This window comes from Leptopilina heterotoma, unplaced genomic scaffold, assembly GCF_015476425.1.
Source record: "Leptopilina heterotoma isolate Lh14 unplaced genomic scaffold, ASM1547642v1 Lhet_361, whole genome shotgun sequence".
Taxonomy (NCBI): domain Eukaryota; kingdom Metazoa; phylum Arthropoda; class Insecta; order Hymenoptera; family Figitidae; genus Leptopilina; species Leptopilina heterotoma.
In genome coordinates, this window is record NW_025111042.1 from 85,640 (window position 1) to 112,978 (window position 27,339).

At 22.2% G+C, this 27,339-nt stretch overlaps 4 protein-coding genes across 7 annotated transcripts in view; 3 read left to right on the top strand and 1 right to left on the bottom strand.

Moving 5' to 3' along the window:
- Positions 1–35: 35 nt before the first annotated feature.
- On the top strand, positions 36–13,028 carry LOC122505627 (E3 ubiquitin-protein ligase RNF123-like). Its single transcript, XM_043617370.1, has 13 exons — positions 36–291; positions 737–863; positions 2,810–3,132; positions 3,526–4,015; positions 4,215–4,702; positions 4,947–5,083; positions 5,654–5,787; positions 7,541–8,065; positions 8,147–8,751; positions 11,089–11,396; positions 11,551–11,716; positions 11,866–12,006; positions 12,254–13,028. The coding sequence occupies exons 2-13, from the start codon at positions 760–762 to the stop codon at positions 12,559–12,561; spliced, it is 3,729 nt and encodes a 1,242-aa protein (XP_043473305.1). The 5' UTR covers positions 36–291; positions 737–759; the 3' UTR covers positions 12,562–13,028.
- Positions 13,029–14,524: 1,496 nt separating this feature from the next.
- LOC122505616 (putative sodium-coupled neutral amino acid transporter 7) lies at positions 14,525–22,991 on the bottom strand. Of its 3 annotated transcripts, none has more exons than XM_043617350.1 (5): positions 22,950–22,991; positions 20,553–20,917; positions 18,475–18,835; positions 16,644–16,896; positions 14,525–15,287 (listed from the first exon to the last, which is right to left on the bottom strand). In XM_043617350.1, the coding sequence occupies exons 2-5, from the start codon at positions 20,656–20,658 to the stop codon at positions 14,619–14,621; spliced, it is 1,389 nt and encodes a 462-aa protein (XP_043473285.1). In that variant the 5' UTR covers positions 20,659–20,917; positions 22,950–22,991; the 3' UTR covers positions 14,525–14,618. The 3 variants fall into 3 exon arrangements, with proteins under 3 accessions (XP_043473285.1, XP_043473287.1, XP_043473284.1); XM_043617352.1 differs by lacking the exon at positions 22,950–22,991 and adding an exon at positions 22,907–22,924 and having other exon boundaries at positions 20,553–20,797; XM_043617349.1 differs by lacking the exon at positions 22,950–22,991 and having other exon boundaries at positions 20,553–21,019.
- Positions 22,992–23,043: 52 nt separating this feature from the next.
- Positions 23,044–26,283, top strand: LOC122505622 (bolA-like protein 3). Its single transcript, XM_043617364.1, has 5 exons — positions 23,044–23,348; positions 23,779–23,891; positions 24,490–24,616; positions 25,020–25,108; positions 26,089–26,283. Exons 2-5 carry the CDS (start codon positions 23,820–23,822, stop codon positions 26,152–26,154), a joined length of 354 nt encoding a protein of 117 aa, XP_043473299.1. The 5' UTR covers positions 23,044–23,348; positions 23,779–23,819; the 3' UTR covers positions 26,155–26,283.
- Positions 26,284–26,877: 594 nt separating this feature from the next.
- The window catches only part of LOC122505614 (xaa-Pro dipeptidase), a 63,496-nt gene continuing 63,034 nt past the window's right edge, over positions 26,878–27,339 (top strand). The window contains exon 1 of one of the 2 annotated variants that reach the window (XM_043617344.1): positions 26,878–27,019. The gene's annotated coding sequence lies outside the window, so the exon portion shown is untranslated. The remainder of the gene's footprint in view (positions 27,020–27,339) is intronic. The other variant, XM_043617348.1, reaches the window with a different exon arrangement.

Consider the following 27,339-nt stretch of genomic DNA (forward strand, 5'->3'; position numbering starts at 1 on the left):
GTCGGTGAAAATAGGTAATTGAAAAAATTGCAAATGGCGGACAAGTCTTATTTTGACAGCAATCACATCAGCTGTTTCATTCTTCTCGAATAACAAAATTACAGTGTAAACTTAAACTAAATTTTATATCTTCTAAAGTCTTATTTCTATTTTAATTGACAATGTTTTTAAAATATGATTTTTTTGCAATGTCAAAAATATTTGGAATTTCTTGTTCTCTTTTTGGTTTTCTAACCTAAAATTTATCCAATTTATCCATAAAATGCAAAATATTTTCAAGTTAAAAAAAAAGTAAGTACCCTAATTGTCAAATAGAATTACTTTAATTCCCTAATTTCTAGAGTTCGATTTAATATATTTTTCTTTTTTCTCTTCTTTCACCATTTATTTATAATTATTTTGTTTATTGTAATTTGTATACGCTGATTTTCTTTGATTATATATGTTTTCCGCTGAGTTGAATAAATATTTAGTAAGTTTGATAAAATAATAAATTATCTATTTATTCATAATAATTTATTTATTACTTAAATTATAATTAAATTTATAATTATTGTTTATTACATTTTTTATGTGATCAAAATTTATATTGCAATTGAAAATTGACAATTTCAGTTAAATTATTTAACGCTTAAAAATTTTTATATATATTTGGTTTCGAAAATTTTATTTATTTAAAATTAATATATTGGGGGTGGGGTTTTTGAAAAATAATTTTTCGTTTATTTATTTACAGTTGAAATTTTTATTACATCAACAATGAGGCCTGAGGAAATGCTAAGAAATATTTTTGGAAAAGAATGTTTGGATTTTTCGGAGACATTAAGCACTGGAAAATTAAAGGACAATGCAACATTTTCCAGGTTTTTATTAAAATTTTTAGTACATATATTAATTAAAAAGTTAAACAATATTCTAAATAGTTGAGAATTTATTTTGATCTAATTAGGTTCTTTAAAAGTATTTTTTATTCCATTTCTAAAAATTTTACTTTCTTGATTACATATTTCCTTTCTTCAGAAAAACTTTATTTTGTTTGGTTATTTTTCTCAGGAAATATTTATTTTGTTGGTTATTTTTTTCATGAACTATTTATTTTCTTCTTTATTTTTTACATAGGAAAAATTTATATTCTTTTTAAATTTTTAAATTAAGGATATTCGCATTCAATTTAACTTTATAATATAATTAAATTCTTTCAAAGAAATTTAATTAAAATTCTACTCAAATTAATTTCATTCTTATTAAAATTCTTGAAAATAATTCAATTATATCAAAAATTTTTTTTTTAAATTCTATTCAAAATAATTCAACTGCTTCGCAAAATTTCATTCGAATTTTGGAAAATAATTAAAGTTTTACAAGAAAATCAATTTAATATGTTATTAAAAATAATTTAATTCCTCCGAAAAATTTTTTTATTTATGAAAATAATTGAATTTCTCTGAAGAATTATAATAAAATTGAATTTTAATAATTGAATTCTTTTGAAGAATTTTATTTAAATTTTTGAATATAATTGAAATCCTTCATAGAAATTATTGTTTATGAAAATAATTAAATTTTTACGAAGAACTCTATTTAAATTGTTGAAAATATTTAAAATTCTGCGCAGAATTTTGTTAATCATAAAAATAAGTGAAATTTTTTTAAATAAATTTTATTAAAACTTTTGAAAATAATTGAAATTCTTTATAAAATTTTATTTTTATGAAAATAATTGAAATTTCGAGAAGAGTTTTATTAGAAGTTTTTAAAATAATTAAATTCTTCAAACATATTTTATAAAATTTTTTTTTAAATAATTGAATTCCTGCGAAGAATTTTATTAAAAGCTTTTGAAAATAATTTAATTCCTTTATAGAATATTATTTTTATGAAAATAATTGAATTCTTGCGAAAAATTATATTAAAATTTTAGTAAATAATTAAAATTCTTTATAGAATTTATTGTTTATGAAAATAATAAAATTCTTGCAAAGAATTTTATTTAAATTTTGGAAAATAATTAAAATTCTGCACAGAATTCTGTAAATTTAGAAAATAATTGAATTTATGCTAAGAAATTTTATTAAAAGTTTATTAGAAGTTTTAAAGATATTTTTCAAAAATAATGGAATTCCTTCGAATAATATTTATTGTTTCTGAAAATAATCGAATTCTTGTGAAGAATTTTACTAAAATTTTGGATATAATTGAAATCCTTTGTAAAGTTTATTGTTTATGAAAATAATTCAATTCTTGTGAAGAATTTTATTTAAATAATTAAAATTTCGCACAAAATTTTGTTAATTATGAAAATAATTGAATTTTTGCTAAAAAATTTTAAAGAATTTTAAAAATAATTGAATTTTTTCAACGAATTTTATAAAATTTTTGAATAATAATTGAATTTCTATTTTCTACAATGATTTTTGTTATTTATGAAAATAATTGAATTCTTGCGAAGAATTTTATTAAAATTTTTAAAAAATTATTGAAATCCTTCATAGAATTTTATTTTTTATGTAAATATTTGAATTCCTGCTAAGAATTTTATTAAATTTTTTTTTCAAAATAATCAAATTTCTGTGAAAAATTGTATTATTTATGTAAATACTGAATACATAATTGAATTTATTGCAATAACTTTTATTAATATTTTTAAAAATATTAAATAATAAAAAAATTAGTTAATGACTGAATTTTATTTATCTGTTTATTTATTTTAGTTTATTTTACTTTATTTTTTTCCTCTTTTTTACTTTTTTCTACTTTTATTTTTTATTCATTTTTAATTTTATCAATTTTTTCATTTTTACTGTTTCAGAACTGTTCAGAGTGTGAATTTAGTTGACGAGTATGTAAAAACGATATTATCAAGAAAAACAGTTTTGGAAAAATTCAAAGATTCACGTGAAGGTCGATTGGGTCCGGATATTGTGAAATTTGAAGTGTCAAGCGCACCTGGACAATATCATTTATCACCGGATCGTTTGAGTGTTAATTCTCAGGGAACATTTAGTACAATTCGTGCGAATGTCGCCGTTTTCAAGGGCAAATGGATGTACGAATTGCAACTTGGAACAAAAGGAATTATGCAAGTTGGCTGGGGCACTTCAAAGAGTAAATTCAATCACGTAGCCGGAGTTGGTAAAATATTTCACTTTTAATGCTTTTTTATTGATAATAATTTATTAATTTTATAATATAAAATTTATAATTTTATAATTTATTGATTTTACAATTCAATTACATTACTAATTTTATTTATTTTTCGATACTTAATTTATTAAAAATATAATTGTCGATTTTATTTCTTTAAATTTTATTTAAAATCAAGGAATAAAAACGTAAAATAAGGAAATAGAAATAAAATCAGTTTTTTCTATTTTTACTTCCGAGAATTAATTATTTGACAATGAGTAAATAAAATAGAGAAAACGGTAAATAAACAAAAGAAATCGAAAGAAAAAAGTAACGAATGGAAAAGTATAATTAATATTATTTAAATAAAAATTTTTACTTTTATAAATTAAATTCCAGGTGATGATCCGTGTTCCTACGCCTACGACGGGAATCGAATAAAAAAATGGAATGTCGCACCGGAAAAATATGGTGAACCATGGCTCTCTGGCGATATTATTGGTTGCACACTCGACATGGACTTGGGAACAATTGATTTTTATAGAAATGGAAGACCATTGGGTCGTGCTTTCGAAAATATCACAATGGGTTCAGGTTGTGCTTATTTTCCCACAGTGAGTTTGGCGCTAAGTGAAAATTTAACGGCAAATTTTGGCGCAACACCATTTCATTATCCTGTCGATGGTTACGAACCATTGCAAGCACTTCCGCGTGAATTTCTCGAGAAGGGGAAAATTCTCTTCAAATGGTTTGCAAATCTAGTCGAGCAAACACGTCAATTGAAAGAGTCGCAGGGTAAAAATTTCTCCAATGACAATGCAATGAGTGTTCGCGCTTTTCTCCTCTGTCTCGCTCGATTGATACTCAAACATCTTGGACCACTACTCAAGTAAGAAAAGCAAAAAAAATTATCTATAATTTTTTAAACTTTTTTTTCAATAATATTTAATAATTTAATATAAATTATTTAAATTTCATTTATCTGTACAGATAAAGAATCAAAATTATTTCCTGAAATTCAGGGAGAAAGAAAACTAAATTTTTTGTGTCAACCCCGTAATATTTATCTCTTCGTTTTTTTTTTGCAGAGAACCCTATGTGACAGTGGCGGTTTTTGTACCTTTCGTAAGACGACTTTGCGGTATAAAAAAAGAATCGTCATTGACATCAAGGAAAAAGGAAATTAACGATTGTGAATTAATCATTTGTTTGGATTTATTGTGGACATTTTTGGAAACACAGGAAATTCAGAATTGCCTCGAGAGTACGGTTATTTATTTACTATCTGAATTTCGTCACGTTTCATTGCTCCTCGAATATCCGGATCAATGCAAAAGTCTCGCACTATTGACATGCTTTTGTCGACATGGAAAAACAAGACGACATTTATTGCAAAATGTCCTCTTCGATAGGGTGCGATTTGCAAATTTTGTTCATGTTAAGCCACTCGATGAAATTGGCTTGGCGGAAGTTGTCAATGAGACTTGGTGGGAAACTGATCCGGTTGATCCCAATGTTGAGGATAATAATGAACGCTATCGACGTGCCTGTGAATTAATTGAAATCTCAGTTTCTGGTAAGAAAATTAATCTTCTTTTTGTACATAAATAATATTTAAAATAATTTTTGAATACTCGAAAATTGATTTTAATTTTTAAAAACAACTTTTCTCTATTTATAGGTTTTGTTCTTATTTTTGTAGTTTAATCAAGTTGATTTATAATTTACTTTTTTGTAAATTATTTGCATATTTTTTATTGAAATGCAAAATTACTTTGTAAGTTTTTTTACAAAGTTTTTTCTCCTTTTTTGTACACTAGAGGTGGAAGCATTGCAAGTGGAATTGCTAGTTACGCTTTTGGACAATAGCGACGGGACGGAAAAATTGCCAACGTCACGAACAATTTTTCTGCGAAAATTTCGAAGTTTTGTTCACGAAAATTTAATCTCAATTCGGGTTCGTATTTATTTGTTTAATTACTTATTTATAAAACGAAATTACTTATTAATTGATTTTTACTTATTCATTCAAAGAATTTACTTTATTGATTTAAAATTTTGGTTTTTCTTATTTATTTTTGATAATTTAGATATTTTATTATTCTATTTATCTTTTTTATTTATTCATTCGTTTATTTTTCTTTATGAATAAGGAGAATTTAGTTTCGTTGCTTTTTTTATTAATAAACGTATTTTATTAGTTCTCGTATTTGTTTGGCGAATATTTGCAAATGCAATTAATTTTATTTATTGTTTGATGTTTAAATATTTTTATTTATTTATTTTCTAAGGGAAATTTTAACTCATTTACTTTTGGTTTGTCATTTATTTATTAACCGTATTTATTTATTCAAAGATTGAAAGGAAAAAAAACAGAGAAAAAAAAAGCAAAAAATAAATTTTTTGCTTCTGTTTTTTTTCTCTGTTTTTTTCCTTTAATCTTTGAAAACGAGAGTTAATAACAAAATGCATATAAAATAGAAAGAATATAATTTTTTACGTTTAAAAAAATTTATTTCTTTTTTAGGGAGTTTTTCAAACGATTCCAGCACTAAAAACACCGTTACCAATAACTCTATGTTGCTTTCATCGATTGCTCGTCGCTTTTCGTATTCTTTGGGACGCTGAAGTTGGCACAAATCCCGTTTGCATTCCCTGCAGGTTTTTACAAATTATTATTATTATATGTAATAATAATCTTCTAGTTTAGTTGCTGTTTGCTTTTTTGTTTCCTAACATTTTTAATAGGTAATTTTTTTAAAAAATATTTTCAAGTTTAAAAATCAATGTATTTTAAATTTTTCATATTTTAAAAATATTTTTAAATGATTGAATAATTTTATTCTTGCAAAAAATTTTATCAAAAAATTTGAGATTAATTGAATTCCTTCGAAGAATTTTATTATTTTAAGAAAACAATTGAATTCTTGCGAAGAATTTTATTAAATTTTTTGAAAATGAAAAATTAAATTCTTCTGAAGAATTTTTTTTAAATTTTTTTTTAAATAATAGTTTCTTTAATAATTTTAATTGAAAATTTTGAAAGTAATTGAAAATATAAACTTGAAAATTAAACTCTTTTAAACTAATTTTATTAGAGTTTGTGTAAATAATAATTAAATTCTTTCGAAGAATTTAAGTTTCTTTCTTTAAGTTTTTTTGAAAATAATGTAGTTTTTTGAATAATTTTAATTGAAAATTCTAAAAATACTTGAATTTAACAAAGAATATTTTTCAACTTTCATAACATATTATTAAAATTATATTAAAAGTAATTTAATATTTGCAAAAAAATTTCCTATTTATACAAATAATTGAATTGTTTCGAAGAATTTATTAAAATTTTAGAAAATAATTGATTTTTTTAAAAAAAATTGAATTCTTTCCTCGGATTTTACTTTTTAAGAAAATAATTGAATTGCTTCGAAGGATTTATTAAAATTTTAGAAAATAATTGAATTCTTACGAAGAATTTTGTGATTTATGCAAATAATTGTGTCTGTGGAAAAAATGTTACTAATTTATAAAAATAATTGGATTCTTCCGAATAATTTATTAGAATTTTAGAAAATAATTGAATTTTTTTGAAAAATATTATTAAAAATTAAAGAAACTGAATTCTTGCAAAGAATTTTATTATTTATAAAAATAATTGAATTTCTGCAAAGAATTTTACTATTTATAAAAATAATTGAATTGTTTCGAAGGATTTATTCAAATTTTTGAAAATAATTGAATTCTTTTGGATAACTTTATAAGGAATTTAAAGAAAAATTGAATTCTTTCGTGAAATTTAATTGAAAATAATTAAATTTTTGTAAAGATTTTATTATTTAAAAAAATTATTGAATTGTTTTGAAAAATTTATTAAAATTTTTAAAAATAATTGAATTATTTTAAAGGATTTATTAAAATTTTAGAAAATAATTGAATTTTTTCGTGAAATTTTATTGAAAGTAATTGAATCTTTGCAAAGATTTTACTATTAAAAAAAAATTGAAATGTTTCGAAGGATTTATTAAAATTTTAGGAAATAATTGAACTCTTTCGACAAATTTTTTAAATTTTCATTTTGAAATTATTTAAAAATTTATATTTGAAAATAAAAAATATTGTAATTTTACTAAATATTTTACTAAATAAAAAATACTATATTTTACTAAATGGAAAATTACGTTCCATGCGTAATATTTGCTAGTAAAAGAAATAAAAATTATAATAATAATGTTAACAATATATAAAGTAGAATTTATCACTCCGTCGAAAATTGTATAAATGAGAAAAAATCATTCTTTCCGAGTCAAATTTCGGAAATTTTTTAAATTTGATTCGGAAAGAATGATATTTTTCTCACCCATATAATATTAATAATAATAATAATTACTTTTTCTATATAAAAATTCTCCTTTTCCAGAACATTTTACGATGGATCAGTAAATTACAGTGGAATTGATCGACTCGGCGGTGTGATATCGCATTTAAATAAAACCTATCGAAATGAATTGATACATTTATTGGGACCGGAGCATGAGATTATCGTTGGCTTGGAACAAAATCAAGAAACAACGTCAACATTCGTTGGAACGTCAAATCGAATTACCGATATGCCCGTTATTATTCCGGCAGTTGCGCGAATATTTAATATGGGCAATAGCGTTGTTCCATTGTGGGAGAGACTCGGCTATTTTCCCTACAGTCGCGAGGATCGTTCACCAATGCGTCTTGGTCCCGCAAATCCTGCCCTCTCTCTACTCGAGCTACTCGATGGAATTGTATTATTTTTTCACGTTGCCGCCAAGAAACAAATTGCAAAAGTCGCAAGTCTACGTGACAGTATGGACGAGTACATAAAGGCAATGGGCGAAATTAAGTCACGATTGAAAATTGTCGAGAAAAAAGATGATCCCGAATCGGAGTCCGTTCGCGAGCAGTTGCTCAGGTATTTTTATTTATTTAATTTTAATTTAATTTAAATTCGTTTTAAATTCAGAATTAATTTTTGAATGATTCTAATTTTCAGGACAATGGAAATTTTCGATACAAAATTAGCGGAACAAGCGCGACACATGGCATGGGTACGAGCTGCTGTTTATACGAAAGAAAAACAATTGCAACTCTCTTGGCTATTGAAATCAATTCTCCTTACATTGAGAACGGCGAGTGAAGAGGGCGATATGTTTAGTTTTGTTCCCGATTTCTATCTCGAAGCATTGGCTGATTTGAGTCTTGGACTGAGATCACATGTACATCCCACAGTGCCAATTGAAAGAATTCCCGAATATCGTGAAATTCTACGCGATGTTGCGCAATTTTTGTGCGATCATTTTTTGGATTCACGAATTGTTCAAGCGAACGCCAAGGATACATTGGTATTGACATTGGCGTCATTTGTCTCGAAACCATTGACATTAAAGGCAATGGAGAGTGTTGACGAGGAATCGAAAATGAATGTTGTCGCGAGTTTATTGCGTCCCTATGAAAATCGTGCATGGGCACAATCAAATTGGATTTTAGTGCGTTTCTGGCAGGGAAATGGTTTTGCATTTCGCTATAAAATCAGTCCCCATATGGAGCATAATGTTGGACCGAAGATTTTTCCACAGGAAACGATTTCACAGTCGATCAGTAAGATTTTTAATAATAATTTAATTTTAATTTTACAGGGATTGTCACAACAATTTAATTTTGTTTTCTCCTGATTTTCAGCCAAAATTTTAACTTTTTCCCTGACTCTAAAGAATATTCTGATTCACTCTAAAAATTATTAGATTTCAAAAAACTGTTCTAATACATTTATTTACGAATTTCTTTAATTCAAAAAAAAAAATAATTTTTCAGAATTGTTAGATTGATAAAAATTATTTTCACAAATAAAGTTTTTGGCAAGAATTCAATTTTTATAATAAAATTTTGATAATATTTATTATATTTCGAAAAAATTAATTATTTAAAACAATGTTTTGATAAAATTCTTATAAAGAATTCAATTATTTTCAAAAATAACAAAATTTTTCACAGAAATTTAATTCTTTTTAAACGTTTTAATAATTTTTCTCAATAATTCAATTATTTTCATAAATAATAAAATTCATTGCAGAATTTCAATTATTTTTAATATAATTTTACAGGAATTTTTCAAAAAATGTAATTAATCTGAAGAATTTAATTTTAATTCTTTGAAAGAACCAATTATTTAAAAAAAAAATTTTTTAATTATACAGAATTGTTAGTTAAAAGTATAAAAATTCAAATTTTCAAAGATTTTAATTAAAAACCTTTTCAAAATTAATTTATTTCTAAAAATTCACGCTATACTGGTTTTAATATTCAATTAGTATCTAAAATTTACACTAAAATTCATTTTTAAACCATTTTTTATTAAAAAAATTCTACGAGAATTCCATTATTTAAATACAAAAAAAAAATAATTTATTGAATGATTGAATGTTTCTTAACATTTAATTCTTATAAAGAATTTTATCATAAAATTTTTAAATAGTTGAATTTTGTTAACGAATTTTAATAAAATTTTTAAGAATGACTACATTTTTCGAGGAATTTGATTAAAATTATATTAAAAAAAAATTGAAATTCTCCGATGAATTGGATTATTTATGGAAATAATTAAATTCCTAAAAAAAATTTTATTATAATTAAGAAAATAATTGAATTATTGCGAAGACATTTAAAAAAAATTTGTTAATTGAATTCCTGTGGAATTTTTATAATTTTTGAAAATAATTGAATTTATTGTTTATATTTTCAAAAATTTTAATATAATTCTTCGCACGAATTCAATTATTTTCATAAATAATAACTTTCTTCTGAAGAATTCAATTATTTTTATATATATAGTAAAATTTTTTGCAAAAATTCAATCATTTTCAATAAATTTTTAATATAATTTTACGAAAGAATTCAATTATTTTCTAAAATTTTAATAAATCCTACTTCCAAACAACTAAATTTTTTTTAATTTACAATAATATTTTTCAAAAAAATTTAATTATTATCTCAAATTTTAATAACTAATTGTATATTTTAATAAAATTGCTTGTATGTATGAAATTACTTTAGAAAATTGTAATATAATTCTAAAAAGAATTGAATTATTTTCTAAAAATTTTAATAAAATTCAATAATTAAATGTTTATTTTGAATTATTAAGAAACACAATTATTTTAAAAACTTGAAAGAAATTATTCATAGAATTCAATTACTTTCAAAATTTTCAACAAAAATTATTCAAGGAACTCTAATATTTTAAAATAATTTATAAAAATTCTTCAAAAGAATTTAATTATGATTTTAAAAAATTTTGATAAAATTATTTTCAAAAATTCAATTATTTTCATAAATAATAATAAAATTCTTCTAAGGAATTCAATTTTTCTTAAATTTTTTGATAATATTCTTTGCAAGAATTCAATGATTTATTGAAGAATTGAATGTTTCTCAAAATTGAATTCTTATAAAGAATTTTTTCAACAAACTATTTAATAATTGAGAATTCCTTCGACAAATTTTAATAAAATTTTTGAGAATAATGATATTTTTCGATAAATGCGATTAAAATTATATTAAAAATAATTGAAATTCTGCTTTGAGTTTATTTATGAAAATAATTGAATTTTGCTAAGAAATTTATAAAAAAAAATGTAATTATTCTTAAAAATTTCATTCAAATTTCGTCTTAAAAATTCAATTATTATTCAATTATTTAAAATTTGTTGACAAATAAAGAATGATAAAGAATGTTATCAACAAATTTTTAAATTATTTAATTTTTTCGAAGAATTTTAATAAAAATTTAAGAATAATTACATTTTTCAAGGAGTTTAATAATTAAAATCGTATTAAAAGTAAAATTGAAATTCTGCGATGATCTGTGGCAATCCTGTTTTAATAGTAATTTAATTTTAATATTATTTTATTTTAATAATTTTCCTTGACGTATTTCAGAGCCGTGCCCGTCGCCAATGTTTCAAAAGCACGTGCGAGATGCTTTGCTCAATAATCCACAGAGATCGATGCAATTCATTAATTCACTGTTAAATCAATTGAATTGGGCTTTTTCCGAATTTATTGGAATGATACAGGAAATTCACAATGCTTCACTGCGTCCCGATACCGTTTTCATCGAGTCACGACAATTAAAAGTTGGAGCCACTTGCTTTGAATTGGCAATTTCATTACTCAGAGTTTTGGAAATGTTTTCAACTATCGCCAAAAATGTTTTTACCGATAATTTATTAGCTCGTCTTTGTCAGGTAAAAGTATTATTCACGTTTTCTTGTCTAAATAATTAATTTAATTTTATAATAAAAATTATAAGTAAGAAAGAAATAAGAACAAAAAAAAAATTGAAAAAATTAAAAATGTAATAAAATTGGTTTGAAGACTAATATTATTTTTCAATTTCAGTTATTGTGTAACATTTTGAACAGAGTGAGTTCGCAGACGAGTAGTTTTCAACACGTGGTATTAATGGCTATTCCCGATCTGGACAAAGTCGATCATTTTCCAATATTGGCGGTTGTAATTGGTATTTTATTGGCTCTCCTCGAGGACGAAATAAACGACGTTGTCAGTACGTACAGACAATCAAATCCTTTAATTTTCTATTTCTTTTTTATTCTCATTTTGTTATTAATGGTTAAATTTAATTCAAATAGTAATTAATTTTGATTAACAAAAGCATTAATTTCACAAGAATTAAAATATGTTTCCAATTTACAGAAAATGGAGAAATGCCCAGAATTACAAGAACTCTTCTAATGGAACCGAGTTTTCAAATGAGCTCTCTCAGTTACGTTCTCGGCGAGTCGAAAGTCAAAAATACAAAATCGAAAAATGTCAAACCTTTCTCGTTCGCCGACTGTAAGTACTTTTCTTTGTATTTTTGTTGAATTATGTGGTAAAAAATTCCAGTTAAATTAAAAACAATTTTACCATAATTATAATTTTATTGAACTTGCTCAACAATTAACTAACTTCTTACTTTCTTTTTTTAAAAAAAAATTAGCAATTTTAAAAATAATAGAATTTAAAATTTTTTTTATTAATTTAATTTAAATTAATTTCATCCTATTTTTTATTAATTGGGAAAATTTTCTTTTTTTTCCAGACAAAAACGATGTGACGGACGATGAAATATCGCGGATACGATTAATGATCGATTATTTAGATCGTGTTAGTCGAAATTTACCAGAGACAAAATTAACAAGCGACGATGAAAATACATGTACAATTTGCTACGCATTTCCAATTGCGGCAACATTTAAACCATGCAATCATCAATCGTGTCGTGCTTGCATTGATCATCATCTATTGAATAGTAGAGAGTGCTTTTTCTGCAAAACAAACATTGAAAAAGTCATTGATCTCGATAAAGTTATTATTCACGATTTTCAACAAAATACAATATCGTCGTGATCTCAAAGAAATTCCCAACAGTCAATGTCCAAGTCTATTTTTTTTAGACCCTGGTGTAAATAAATTCAAGGTAACGTCCCACATTTTAAACAATTAAAAAATATATATAGAGAGAGAAAGAGAAAAAATTCTATTATGTACTTATAGAAATAAATCGAACAATTAATTATTCAATAATAGAATTAATTATTCAATTATACAATTAATTAATTATTCTATAATTATTAATTAATTATTATTGTAATTAATTGTTCGATTTTTAAAAAGTGAAACCAAAGTTAAGAGAGAAAAAGAGAAATGTAGTTTAATACATTGAGAGAGAAATATAGTGAAAGAATAGTATTTAAAGAAAGTATTTAAAAAAAAAGAAAGGAATGAAATGATTAAAAGTATACAACGAAAGTTATAAGTAATTTTATTCGCTCAACTTTTTTTTTAAACAATAAAAAACCTTGCTTGTTACAAAATATATTTGCCTTTTTTCTAAAATAAAAAAAAAATTTATTTACATCAGTCTTAAACAGTAAAACATGAGTATTTGACGATAACAATTTTTATATTATTCACAAATTTTTATTTTACGTTCAAATGTGATTTTCTCTTTATTTCTTTTAGTTTATTAACACAAAAATTATTTTTTCAGTTTATAATTAATAAATTTCTTACACTTTTTTAGATTTTATTCAAAAACTTTTAATGAAGTAATTAGTAAAGTTACAAAATAATTAATTATTAATTAAGTAACGACTAAATAATTAATTATTAAGTTAAATTTTTTTTTCTAAATTAATCAAATAAACGAAAATTTGAATATTCCTTTATTGATTAATTAAATAATTATTAGTTATATAACATAAATATTAATTTAAATATTTATGAATTTTGTTTTAAAATTCATTATCTACTTTTTTTAAATTTAATTACTCATTTTAATTAATTCTTCTCAACAATTCAATTATTTTTACATAAATAATAACATTCTTCGGAAGTATTCAATTATTTTTATAAATAGTAAAATTTTTTGCAAAAATTCAATTATTTTTAACAAAACTTTAATTCAAATTTCAGAAAAAAAATTAATTAGTTTCTAAAATTTTAATAAATCCTTGGAAACAATTAAATTATTTTTTTAAATAATAAAATTCTTCTAAAAAATTCAATTATTTTCTACAATTTTAAAAAATTCTTCGAAAAAATTCAATTGTGAATTTAAATAGTAAAATCTTTTAAAAAAATTAAATTATTTTTAATAATATTTCATGAAATAATTCAATTCTTTTCTAAAATTTTAATAAATCCTTCGAAACAATTAAATTATTTTTTAAATATTAAATCTTTGCAAAATTCAATTATTTTCAATAAAATATCACGAAAGAATTCAATTATTTTCTAAAATGTTAATAAATCCTTTGAAACAATTCAATATTATTTTTAAAAATTTTAATAAATCTTTCAAAACAATTCAATTAATTTTTTAAATAGTAAAATATTTGCCAAAATTCAATTATTTTCAATAAAATTTTGCGAAAGAGTTTTTTTTCTAAATTCGTTATAAAATTTTTAAAAGAATTCAATTATTTGCTAAAATTTTAATAAATTCTTCGGAATAATTCAATTATTTTTATAAATAGTAAAATTCTTCGTGAGAATTCAATTATTTTCATAAATAAAAAAATTCTTCTAAGGAATTCAATTATTTTTAATTTTTAATAAAATTTTTCAAAAAAATTCAATTATTCTCTTCAAATTTTTTGTTATGTTACTAAATAAATATTAAAATTTGTAATTATGAAATATTTATTTAAGTAACTAATGAATAATTTTAATTATTAGTCGAATAATTACTTAATTACTTATTTAATCAAAAATTTATTTTGTTATATAGGATAACAATTTAGTTAATTATTTATTTATCAATTAATTAGATAAATAACTAATTAATTGAATTTCTAATTAATTTGCGAATTTTTATATAAAATTGATTTTTTATAATAATTAAATATTTTTAAAAAAAATTATTTTTATAATTCGTTAATTATAATTAACGAATGTTAATATTAAACACACAAACTTTTGCCTAATGAAATTCTCAAACCGGAAGTAAGTGATTTTTTAAGTGACGACGATTTCCCGCTAAAAAGATCTTGCAGTGATTCGACAAAAATAATTCCACAAACAAGTGCACCAAGTGCAGTTATTAAAATAGCGAGAAAAATCATAGCACGATTTTTATTCATAAAAAGTTGTGGATCCCGCTTTAAGGTACTTTGTAATAGACAAATTCCGGGAAAAAGAAAAATAAATGCAGCCGATAGTGAGCCAAGTAAATTAATAACAGGTGTTATGTCAGGCACTAATATTGCAATGACCAATGACATAAAAAACCAAATTAAAGTCAATATAATACGCGAAAGAAAATTTCTATTTAAATCCCAACCAATTAATTCCATTAATGCGTCACGTCCACAATATAAAACAATTGGATATGTAGTGAAATTTTTTACAGCAACCGCTATTATTGCCAACGTTAGAGTTACACTTTTGTCGGTGTAACCCTGTAAAATATCACTTGGCACATTACCAGCGCCAAATGTCATGTATCCAAATGTTCCAACAATTGAATAAGCAATAAAGCAAATAATCATACTGATTATTGCGCACCATGTGAATTTACTCAATTGACGATCTTTCATGCATGCGTAGGTTGGTATTGCTGTCATGTGACTCTGGAAAAAGAATTTTTTTTTTCTTTTAATTTTCAAATTTTCCCGCTTTTTTCCGGATGTCGGTTATACATTTTAGTTCGTGAATTCACCACTTGAGGGAGGTTTCAAAATTAATTCTTCTCCTTGCGATTTTCTCAAATATTATTCACTCAAAAAAAAAAAAAAAGATTTTTGGAATATTTACAAAACTTATTTATCATTTTAGTAATTTTTACAAGTGAGAAAAGTAATAATTATACGAGTATTATCGTTTTTATTCGGAATAAATTTCAAATTTCCCGCCACATGCGCAGGGGTTCTGCGCATCAATTCCAGTTTCCCTTTAACACTAGAGTCAAGTTCACGACCATTTTAGTTTTTCCTCCCTCTTGTAATTATCAAAAACTATTAAATTTTCTTGCGACAATTTGTATTTCTTTCGACAGTGCTGTAGACTTGAGAAAATTGGATCTTTTAAAATCGTAACCGATTAACAAAAGTCAAAAGTTTTTTAATATTTTAGTATTAAGTTTGACTAACGGTGTGTCTATGTCGTCAGTCGCCTGTAAGTGCCTGTCAGGACTCGAGTGTTGCACACACAGTACTTTTGCTATTTCTTCAAAAAGTTTTTCGAATCCTGTGAAATAATTGTATTATACCTGCAATGCTTTTATTGGAATTTATGATGCTGGAAAATGTGAGGCTAGAAGAAAAAAAGTGTCTCAAAATAAGAGGTGAAAAAAGGGAAAAGCATTGCGTATATTTTCGGCTCGTGGGTACAACAATGTTCTGCGGGTAAGTTTTCTTCATATCTCTTACGAATCTTTCTCCATCCAGAAATTATTCAATTGTTTTTAATCCATAATTGTGTTTATCTTATTTATTTTTTCGTTTTTGTGCCGGGATTTTGTATATTTTTGTGTCAAAAGTCAATGTGTAATTGTGCGGGGATTTTTTCCGATTTGTCTGTCATTGAACGTTCAATTTGACTTTTGACGAAAAATTACAAGTAGTGAACGGAAATTTTTATGTAAAACATCCGCCAGACAGTGTAATAATTATTTTTTTCTTTTAATCATCGAACATAAATAAATATTCTTTCGATTCTTCCCCAAGTGATTCGTGGTGTTTTTGAGGTTATGTGCTTTTAATTTTTTAACGCTTTTAACAAAACAAATTTGTATACATGAATTTTGCTACAAATTCCAATTTTAAAACAATGAGACTCGATAATATTCGCCCCCAGTTAAAGAAAATTGTTTCTAAAATAATATTTATTTCCAAATTTTGATTATTATTTCCAAAAATCAGTATTTGTTTTTTATTTATTGAGAAAAAAAAATCCTTTTTAAAGTTAAAGAAATTTTTTCCAATTACCTGATAGGCGAAGCAAATTATTGGAACAATTTGCAGTGGTTGCGTTAAATTCTCGGGCCAAATGTGAATTGTTTTTTTTGGCAATTTATCATTGTTAACGAAACTTTCATAAATAACCATCCAAACAACGTAGATAATTGTTAAGCATCCAATGGAACTCGCATAACTCAAAACGTCCATTCGTTTAAAAAATGACAGTGGCAAAATAAAAACTATTGCCGTGATACTCGTTATAAATGGTCTCGACAAATACCTAAAGAAAAATCCAAAATTTATTATTTACAATTAATTCAGAATTAATTATATTTTCAAAAATTTTAATATATTTGCAAGAATTCAATTATCTTCATTATTGAAAAACATTCTTAAGAAGAAATCAATTACTTTTACTAATAGTAACATTTTTTTCAAAATCTCAATTATTTTCAACAAAATTTTAATAAAATTTCACGAAATAATTCAATTATTTTCTAAAATGTTAATAAATCCTTCGAAAAAATTCAATTATTTTTTAAAATAGTAAAATCTTTGCAAAAATTCAATTATTTTCTAAAATTTTAATAAATCCTTGGAAACAATTAAATTATTTTTTTAAATAATAAAATTCTAATAAAGAATTCAATTATTTTCTACAATTTTAAAAAATTCAATTATTTATTTAAATAGTAAAATCTTTTCAAAAATTGAATTATTTTCAATAAAATTTCACGAAATAATTCAATTCTTTTCTAAAATGTTAATAAAGCCTTCGAAAAAATTCAATTATTTTTTAAAATAGTAAAATCTTTGCAAAAATTCAATTATTTTCTAAAATTTTAATGAATCCTTCGAAATAATTCAATTATTTTCTAAAATATTAATGAATCCATGGAAACAATTCAATTATTTTTAAAAATTTTAATAAATCTTTCAAAACAATACAATTTATTTTTTAAATAGTAAAATCTTTGCCAAAATTCAATTATTTTCAATAAAATTTTGAAGAAAGAATTTAATTTTTTTCTTAATTCGTTATAAAATTTTCCATAAGAATTCAATTATTTTCAAAATCTTTGTAATTGTTAATATTCTTCGAAAAAATCGAATTATTTTCTATATTTTAATAAAATTTTTTGAATGAATTAAATTATTTTAGAAAATTGTAATAAAATTCTGAGAAGAATATAATTATTTTCTAAATATTTTAATAAAATTCAATAATTAAATGTTTAATATTTCAATTATTAAGAAATGCGATTATTTTAAAAACTTGAAAGAAATTGTTTATAAAATTCAATTATTTTCAAAATTATCCAATTAAAATTGTAAATTTTAATTTAAATGCAATTTAAATTTAAAATAATAAAACTTCATTATTTTAAAAAAATTCAAAGAAATTCTTCGAAAAGATTTAATTAAGATTATCAAAAATTTTAATAAAATTCTTGGCAAGAATTTAATTATTTTCATAATAAATAATAAAATTCTTCGAAGGAATTCAATTATTTTCAAATTTTTAGATAAAATTCTTTGCAAGAATTCAATGGATTTTCAATACATTAATTTTGGAATGGAAAATATTTAAAAAGAAAAATTATTGTAAAAATTAGGAAACTTTATATTTTTTATACATTATTATTTGATTGTAAGTTTTTTAATACTTATTTTATTTATTTATTATTGATTTCTTTTTTTTATTTATTTACTTATTTTTAATTTCCATTTTTCATTTATTATTTATAAGATTTCTATTTTTTTGTATTTATTTTTATTTTTTTAATTTTTTCCTATTTCATTTTTTCCTATTTATTTTTTTTGTTTTATCTATTTGACTTTGTTTTTGTTTCTTTACCAATTGTGACAATAGTCGAGTCCATAAAATGTGGCAAAAACACGATCGAATTGATCGCCAATTATTATGAGAAATGTTAGACAACATCCAAAACTATAAATTGCCACGCAAACACCACAAAGAATTAATGACTTTGATCCACAAAGTCCGGCAAATGTATTTTGCATTGTACATGTTTCCGTAATGTCACTGCAATTTGCAAGTACAACCAATGCCGATGTGATGAAAATTAGAAAAAATAATTGTACAATTATTGCCGTTGCAATACCACCAGATTTATCGAATGCCTCCGGGAAATTTAAAAGACCAGCACCTAATGTTGCATTAACAATTAAAAATATTGTTCCAAGTGATCCCGTACCTGAAAATTATAAATAGTAAAAAAAAAGAAAATACCGAAAAATTGTTTTTATTTATATTTAAATTTTTTTTTTTTCAGTAGGGGAATGTAGTCAAGGTTGGTCTACTGTCTAGGTAGGCCATCGCGATTTTTTGGACAAGTTCACTAGCGCCACCTACACGCATGCTTGTCGAAGCTTGTCTTAGTGTAACCTAACTTTTTGTTCAATTACATTTTCGGAGGATCGAAAATTGTGTTTTCTGTGACGTCGGTACAAAAAAAGCTCAAAAAAAGTTTTGTGCATAATGTGAAAAACCATTAATAAAAGATAAAAAACAAATTGAATCGTCAAGGCAAGTATGCAGAAAATTTGTGGGACTCATGGTTGAAAGGAAAACAAAGTAAAAAATCGAATCCCGAAACGTATTTCTTTATGGTTACAACAATTCGGTAATGTTACTTACTGTCAAGGTCGGCCACTATGTGTTTAAAATGCGCAAAGTTGAGGACGAGCTACTTCATTTGCAAAAACTGCAATTCTGTATAACTCATAATATAATTGATCATCTTATTAATATTTTTATTTAATTTTATTAATATTTTAGTGCAGAATTTTTTTTTATTTATATTTATTTTTTTATATTGTTTATTGTTATTATTTTGTTATTTTATTAAGTTACAAACTGTAAACAATAAAGAATCAATATTCCGTAACTCCAAACATGTTATTTTATTTTTTAACGATTAATGCCCTTTGAATTTTAAACATGGCCGACCTTGACTGTAATGGCCAACCTCGACTACAAATTTTTTTTTTTTTAAATCTTTATAACTTTTTCATTTTAAAACCAATCAATTTACTTTGTACAGAAAAGATGTTCCTATTAAACAGGACTTTCCAACCATATACTTCAATTGTCCAAATTCATTTTTAAAAAAAAGTTATAAACAAAAGTCAAAAAGGTGGCCGACCTAGACTATGTTCCCCTACAATATTTCTTTTCGGTTGAAAAAATTAAAAATTTCTCTTTTCAAAATAATATAATTAAATTAACAATATATTAAAATTGTTAATTTTTATAAGTAAAATATAATTAATCCTACACTGATAAAAAATTAATTTAATTCAATTAACCGATTAATTAACTAAAATTATCAAATAAATATTTACATGAATCAAATAATATTTATTGGAGTCAATTAAATGGTATTTGAACCAATAATTTCAGTATTTAAAGCAAATACCATTTAATTCACTCCAATAAATATTATTTGATTCAATTAAATATTTAATTGACTCCAATAAATATTATTTGATTCAATTAAATATTTAATTAACTCCAATAAATATTATTTGATTCAATTAAATATTTAATTAACTCCAATAAATATTATTTGATTGAATTAAATATTTAATTGATAATTGTCAATTAATCGGTTATATATTTGAGTCAAATAAATTTTTTTTTTAGTGTAAAAAGTGAATAATTCAACTATTATTTATGTAAAAAAAAATAAATTTAATTTAAAAATAATTTTAATTCATATATTAAAATAAAATTTTTTAAAAAACATTTTTTTGAAAGATCTATTTTAATATATCGAAAATTTATTTAATTGTTTTCAATGAAATTCATTTAAATTTTTAATTTTTAAATTAAAATTATTTTGAAAAATGAAAATTAGGTAAAAATGCAAAATTTTCCTTTTCTTTTTTATAAATCGAAAAAAACAATACCATTTCGGTTTTGATTACTGCTCCTAGTAGCGGAAGAAAATTCATCTGAATCATTGATTATTGGCTGGTTGATTAAGTCATGATTATCATTATTTAAACAGTTCATTTTATCTCCTTTGTCTTTTGGTTAAAAAAAAATGTTAAGACACTTGTTTATTTTTTTTAATACACTGGTAACAATGTCCAATTTGCGATCTCAATTTATTTTTATGTCAGATCTTAGCGAAGAAAATTATTACTGATTTCTTGATGATTTTTGTCAATTTTAAATATATTGATGATAATAAGTGACTCAAGAATAATGAACAAAGCAAGTAAAATTGAGCATTATTATAATTATTATCATCATCGCGCGCGCGAGGGGTCTGGAAATAATGAAATCCAGAAAATATGTTCGTACACATATATAATATTGTATATTAAAACACACGGTTCATAGGTCAAGCGCGCTATATTTATTTATTTTTTTTGTTACTTTGCGTGTGAGTGTAAAATTATTTCGCTCATAACTTTATCTTTTATACAAATATATTAAATTCGTTAATTTGTATTTTTATATTTTTTTGTTCGATTTTAAGTTTGGTATGAAATTTAAAATAAATATTTTACTAAAATTTTGTATTTCAGTAAATTTTTTTTTATTTGTTTTTGTCAGGGAAATTAGAGAAAAGTCAGGGATTTTTATTTAAAGAACAGGGAAAAATTAAATTTTTAAAATTCATATAAGAAAATTCTGAATTTCTTTTTAAGTAACTTGACGAACTATCATAAAATAAAATTATTAATTATAAACTATTTAATGAATAATTTTACTTAAATATTTTTAAATTAATTGAATTTAAAAAAAAGCTTCCTCACGAGGAAGCAATAATTGCAGTTACAATTTTCATAAATAAATGAACTTCAAAAGGTTTCAATTTGAAATTTTAGAAAATTTCAATTTTCAATGAATTTAATTACAGAAATTTAAAAGAAATTTAAAGATTTTTGAAAAATTTTAATGATTCTACCCAAACATTTAATTATTTTCACAAATACTAAAAATTCCACAGGAATTCAATTATTTACAAATTTTTTAAGAATTTCTTCGCATTAATTCCATTATTTTCATAAATAATCTAAATAATAAAAATTTTTACAGGGATTCAATTATTTTCATAAGTAATAAAATTCTTTTTATTGATTAAATTATTTTGAAAAATAATAAAACTTGTCTCAGGGTTTAAATTATTTTTTATACAATTTTAATTGAATTCCTCAAAAAATATAATTATTCTTAAAAATTTTCTTAAAATTCATCAAAAGAATTCAATTATTATTTAAAAATTTGTTGATAAAATTCTGTATGAGAATTTAATTTTAAGGAAAATTTAATTATTTAATAAATTATTTATTTTTGTATTTAAAAAATTTAATTCTCGTAAAATTTTTTAATAGAAATAAGAGAAGTTTCAAATTATTGCAGAAATTCAATTACTTTCAAAAGAATAAATACAATTTTTTTCAGAAATTCAACTAAGTTTAAATTTTTTTTAATTTTTGCCAAAATTTCAATTATCTTTATAAATAATAAAATTCCTGTCCGAAATTCAATTATTTATAAAAACTTTAATAAAATTCTTGTCAGAATTTCAATTATTTTTAAAAATTTTCCTGAATTCAAAGATATTAAATATTTATTTTAATAAAATTTTCCAAAAGAATTCAATTATTTAAAAAAAAATTTGATTCCATTCTATGCAAACATTTAATTATTTTTATAAATAATAAAAACACAGGAATTCAATTATTTGCAAATTTTGTTATAAATTTCTTCACAGTAATTCAATTATTTTCAAAAATAATAAAACACATAAGTAGCATAATTTCAATTATTTTTAATACAATTTTAATCGAGTTCCTCGAAAAATATAAATACCTATGTTTAAAACTTTTTTTAAAATTCGTCGAAGGAATTCAATTATTTAAAAATTTGTTGACAAAATTCTTTATGAGAATTCAATAATTTACAATTTTTTTACAATGAAAAAAATTTCTTGATAATTAAAATTTATAAAAAATAGATATTTACAAGTAAATAAATATTAATTTATATATTCGCGAGGTTATATTTTGTGTCCAGGTAAATTTATACTCGAGAATTCTTACTTTTTTTTTCTAAAAAATGCTAAGAATAAAAAAATGAAAAAAAGTTAAGAACAAAAATTTGGTCAAGAAATAACGAGAGAATAAGAAAAATAGAATTTGTTTATTGTTTGCAAAATTGTAAAATTGCAGAGAAAAAACATAATTTAGTAGTATTCCAATTGTTTGAATCTAGTATTTAAATATTTTTTCTTGATAGGAATATTTACTAAATTATGTTTAGCACTAAAACACTAAAAACACTGAATTTACAGTGAAAACCCCCTTTAAATTTTAAAATTCACTCCCAGCTGTTTGGAAATCACTAACACTACTGTTACTACAAACACGGATAAAGAAAATTCCTTGCGACTTGCGGTAAATAGAAGGTCAACATAACCTTTTAAAAGTGCATGCACGCATGCTTTGCATTATTGTAAACCCGCAAAGATCGTTCTCTTTGCAATTGGTTTCATTTTTTAAATTAAAAAAGAAATTAAAAAACATGTGCCTATTCTATCGGATAAAAGAAATTGCTCTGGAATTTAATTTTTCTTCGTTTTAGTATTATAAATATTCGTTTGTACATTTATTGTGAATTTTAAACGTGAGGAACGTGAGTTATAAATTATTTTTAAAAATTGGATATTTTAACTCGTTTTTTATTAAAAGGTAAGTTAAAATACAAATTATTTTCAATGCAATGTTCAAAATTATTTAATTCTGATAATAGAAATATTTAATTAATAATAAATGGAAATATTTTCATTAAAATCATTTAAACTAGTGTTGATCTTTTCAAAATCATAACCTCAAAGTTGGTTTTTCATTGATTTATTTTTATATATTTTTTTATTTTTCGTATTATAAATTATTAATTTATCATTAATATTATTAATTACTAGTATTTTCATAAATTTAAATACTATAATTAATTTATTATTAATTAGAATCATTAGAATATTAATTAAGAATTGAAAAATATGTTGAAGGTTATTGAGATAAATGTCTACATCATCTACATTTTTTCGTCAGGATTTATTTCTAATTGTTTATTGTTTATAATTAATGAAAGAAACTAATTTCTCGAAACAATTTTCAGAAAACAATTGAGAGTTTTCGAAATAAGGGAAAAAACAGCTGATGACATTGACATATTCGATAATTTCAACTATGTTCGCTTCCAAATTATCATCAAATTTTCGTAAAATTTCGGTAAGTAATTAAAGTGTTATTAACTTTAAATTATTTATTGCAATTATAATTGTTTCATTTATTGCAATAATAATAATTAATACATTAATATAAATTACTGAAAATAAATAAATTATTTAATATTATTTAACTATTTAATGCAATATATTAATTATTAATTATAATGATTAATATTAACTAATTTTAATGGAAATACATTTTACTCATTGTAACAATTTTTTCTTTGTTACTTTTTTTTCTTCGTTTTCTTTCTAATTCTTTTTTTTGCATTTGAAGAAAAATTCCTAGTGCTAATTAGTTGTTAATAAAAAAAAAATGCATAACTACTGTAATTAATTAATTACTATTCTATTTTGAAAATTCATTTCTTTTAGCATTTCTTAAAAAATTCAGAAGACAAAAGAGAAAAATTTTTCAAGTATTTCCGTCAGAATTCATTATTATTTTCTTGAAAAGAACAAATTTTAAAGAAATTAAAACAAAACAAAGAAATTCCTTTTTGAGAATTGCAAGTAGAAATTTGTCAATTTTAAAAAAAGAGAGAGAAAAAATTTCGAATGCCTGTTAAAGAAGGATGAATAAAATAAAAGTGTTGCAGCTTTTGTCGCGAGTTTGGAATGGACCCAACAATGTTCTTGCTGGAAAGGAGGCCGAGCAAAAAATGATCAACATTTTAAAGAATAAATTCCCAGAAGCAAAAGTTGTTGAAGTCACTGATGTTTCGGGTGAGATATATTTTTGTTTTTTTAATTTTGTATTTTCTATTATTTTTGTTTCTTTTTGTTATTTTTCTTTTTTTTTCTTTTATTCAAATTTTTCGATTATTTTTTATTAATTTAATTAACAATTTTTTTTATTAATTTTTTCTAATTATAATAAAATCATTTATTTTGTTTTTTTTACATTGTTTCCATTTTTTGATTGTATAATTTTCATCAACTTTGGAAAATTTTTCTTTAGTCTATTTTATTTATTTTCTTTTTCTAATTTATTTCCATTCTTTGATTGTACAATTTTTATTAACTTTGAAAAATTGTTTTCTTAATATTTTACATATATTTACTTTTTCTTCCTTTTTTAAAATTTTTTAATTGAATAATTTTTATTAATCTTGAAAATTTTTTTTAGGAGGTTGTGGAGCGATGTTTGAAGTTAGCGTCATTGCTCCGGAATTTAAAGGTTTGACTACTGTGAAACAACATCGAATTATCAATGAGGTAAAAAAAAATTGCCAATTCATGGTCACAATTTAAAAAAAATATTTATTTTATAAAATTATATTTTATAAAAATATTTATAATTTGAGAAAAAGCATAATATGCAAACTTATTTCGATTTTTATATTGTGAAATAGACAAATCTTTCAAAACTTATTTTTAAATAATTTATTTAAGGTAATTAATATTTTAAAATATACCAATAATTAACAAATTTTTGAATAATTGAAATTTTTTGGTAAAATTTAATTGAAAATAATATATTTTTTTCAAAGTATTTTATTACAATTTTTAAGAAGCAACTTTTGTTGAATTTTAATTTCAAAATTTGGAACATAATATAATTGTTAAAAATTTTAATGAAAAATCTTCAAGAGTGTAAATTTTGTAAATGAAAATTAATGAAAATTGGCATCTAAAAATTATATTAAAATTTCCTTTTAATAGAAAGCAATTCTTAGAATTTTTCCATTCTAGTTTTTAATTTACAAAAATAATAATATTAACATTTTTTAGAATTATTTTTAACATTTTGGAGAGAACAATAAATTGTGTTCAAAATTTGTAATTAAAATTCTTGAAAAATTTAATTAGTTTTTTTTTAAATATACAAAAATTCTTTCAAGAAATTAAGTTATTTTCGAAAAATTTCCCGTGCGGAAAAACAAGAAGTTTTTAAATATTTATTTTACAAAATTATTCAAGTTTTGAATAATTGAATTTAGAAATTAGTGAAACGTCAAGAAATTACTGAATAGAATTTTTTTTGATAACACTGAATTAAATAAAGGACTTTTTCTATTTTTTTTTCCTATTTTTAATTAATTAAATCGACATTTTTTGCGCCTTAAAGTCGAAATTTTCTTTCGTAATTAATACTAAAGATTTATTCAAAAATATTTCGTTTACACTATTTATTAAAATAAGGAAATTATTCATTTATAATTTATCTTTTAATTCAATTTTTTCTATTCTTTCAGGCATTGAAAGAGGAAATTAAAGACATGCATGGAATTCGAATACACACGAGTATTCCCGGACATTAAATAAAAAAATACTTTATTTTTTAGATATATAATTTGAAACATTGTCTTGTAATATTGTAGACGACCGTTATTATGACAATAGAACAATGTAAATACACATATAAATAAAGTAACGTAAAATAAATTAAATTACATGAATTTTAAAAAATATGCAAAACCTCACATTTTTTTAAACTTCCAGAAAAAAGTTACAAGCTTCGAAAAATTGTGAAAATTTCTTTCAATTAATAATTGAATAATAATTAATAATATCTAATTAATAATAATTCATAATTTTATTTCAAAAGAAAATAAAATTTACACGATAATATTATATGATCAATAAACTCAGATATTCGTCTAGTTTCACATAAATATTGAAACTAGATTTTTTTAAAAATATGCCAGCAACCACTCTCAGATGATTTTCAATGGATTGACCCATAGGTAATTTAAATTAAATCTTAATGTCAAATGCAAGAAAAATTTTTTAAATTTTCCGCCATTTAAATATTTTGTTTTCTCATTTTGGCACAAATGATTATAATTATTGGAATTTTTCTTACATCTTTCTCTTTAAAGTTTCGTATTTAAAAATATTATATATTTCACGAATTGTTTATTAACAATACTGTTTAATTTTGTTTGTTAATATTGTTTTTACGTGTATAAAATATTTATAACAATTGTTTTTTTTCTATTGTCGGGAATTTTTTCTTGATTTTTTTCTTATTAAGGTGTTGGCAACCCTGTCGAATCAGTTGTTTGTGAACGATGTAAACACAGGTATAGATACATTGCCGCGTATTTCATGTAACTTTTTCTTGTTTTTTACAATTTACATTTTTGTTTTTGTTGGTTTTCTTAATATTTACATCCCGTCGTGGTGAGTTTATTATGAATTGTAAATTGAAATCATAATTTACATTTTGTTGACTGTAACTTATCTAAAAAAATATTTTGTTTACGATTCAGGATGAAGTGTTTACTATAGTTAATTTCAAAAATATTCGATGATAGTTTTGATTTTTTCTATTCAAATTCTCTGTAAAATTGAAATTAGATTTAGATTTTTAATCCATAATTTGTAGATATTAATTTTTTGTTATTCTCTAGTGAACATAACCTCAAAATTTTTTAATGCATTTTTATTATATTTATAAATTTTTTGTTTACATTTTTATTATGGTTGATCAAATTTTTTTT

Coding starts and splice junctions, on each gene's coding strand:
- LOC122505622 (XM_043617364.1), top strand. CDS start 23,820: ATGACATTGACATATTCGATAATTTCAACTATGTTCGCTTCCAAATTA. Junction 23,892..24,489: donor CAAATTTTCGTAAAATTTCG/GTAAGTAATTAA, acceptor AAAGTGTTGCAG/CTTTTGTCGCGAGTTTGGAA. Junction 24,617..25,019: donor TGAAGTCACTGATGTTTCGG/GTGAGATATATT, acceptor AATTTTTTTTAG/GAGGTTGTGGAGCGATGTTT.
- LOC122505616 (XM_043617350.1), bottom strand. CDS start 20,658: ATGAACTGTTTAAATAATGATAATCATGACTTAATCAACCAGCCAATA. Junction 18,836..20,552: donor CAGTAATCAAAACCGAAATG/GTATTGTTTTTT, acceptor TATAATTTTCAG/GTACGGGATCACTTGGAACA. Junction 15,288..16,643: donor TAATTTGCTTCGCCTATCAG/GTAATTGGAAAA, acceptor TTCTTTTTCCAG/AGTCACATGACAGCAATACC.
- LOC122505627 (XM_043617370.1), top strand. CDS start 760: ATGAGGCCTGAGGAAATGCTAAGAAATATTTTTGGAAAAGAATGTTTG. Junction 8,752..11,088: donor AACGATTTCACAGTCGATCA/GTAAGATTTTTA, acceptor GACGTATTTCAG/AGCCGTGCCCGTCGCCAATG. Junction 12,007..12,253: donor ACCTTTCTCGTTCGCCGACT/GTAAGTACTTTT, acceptor TTTTTTTTCCAG/ACAAAAACGATGTGACGGAC.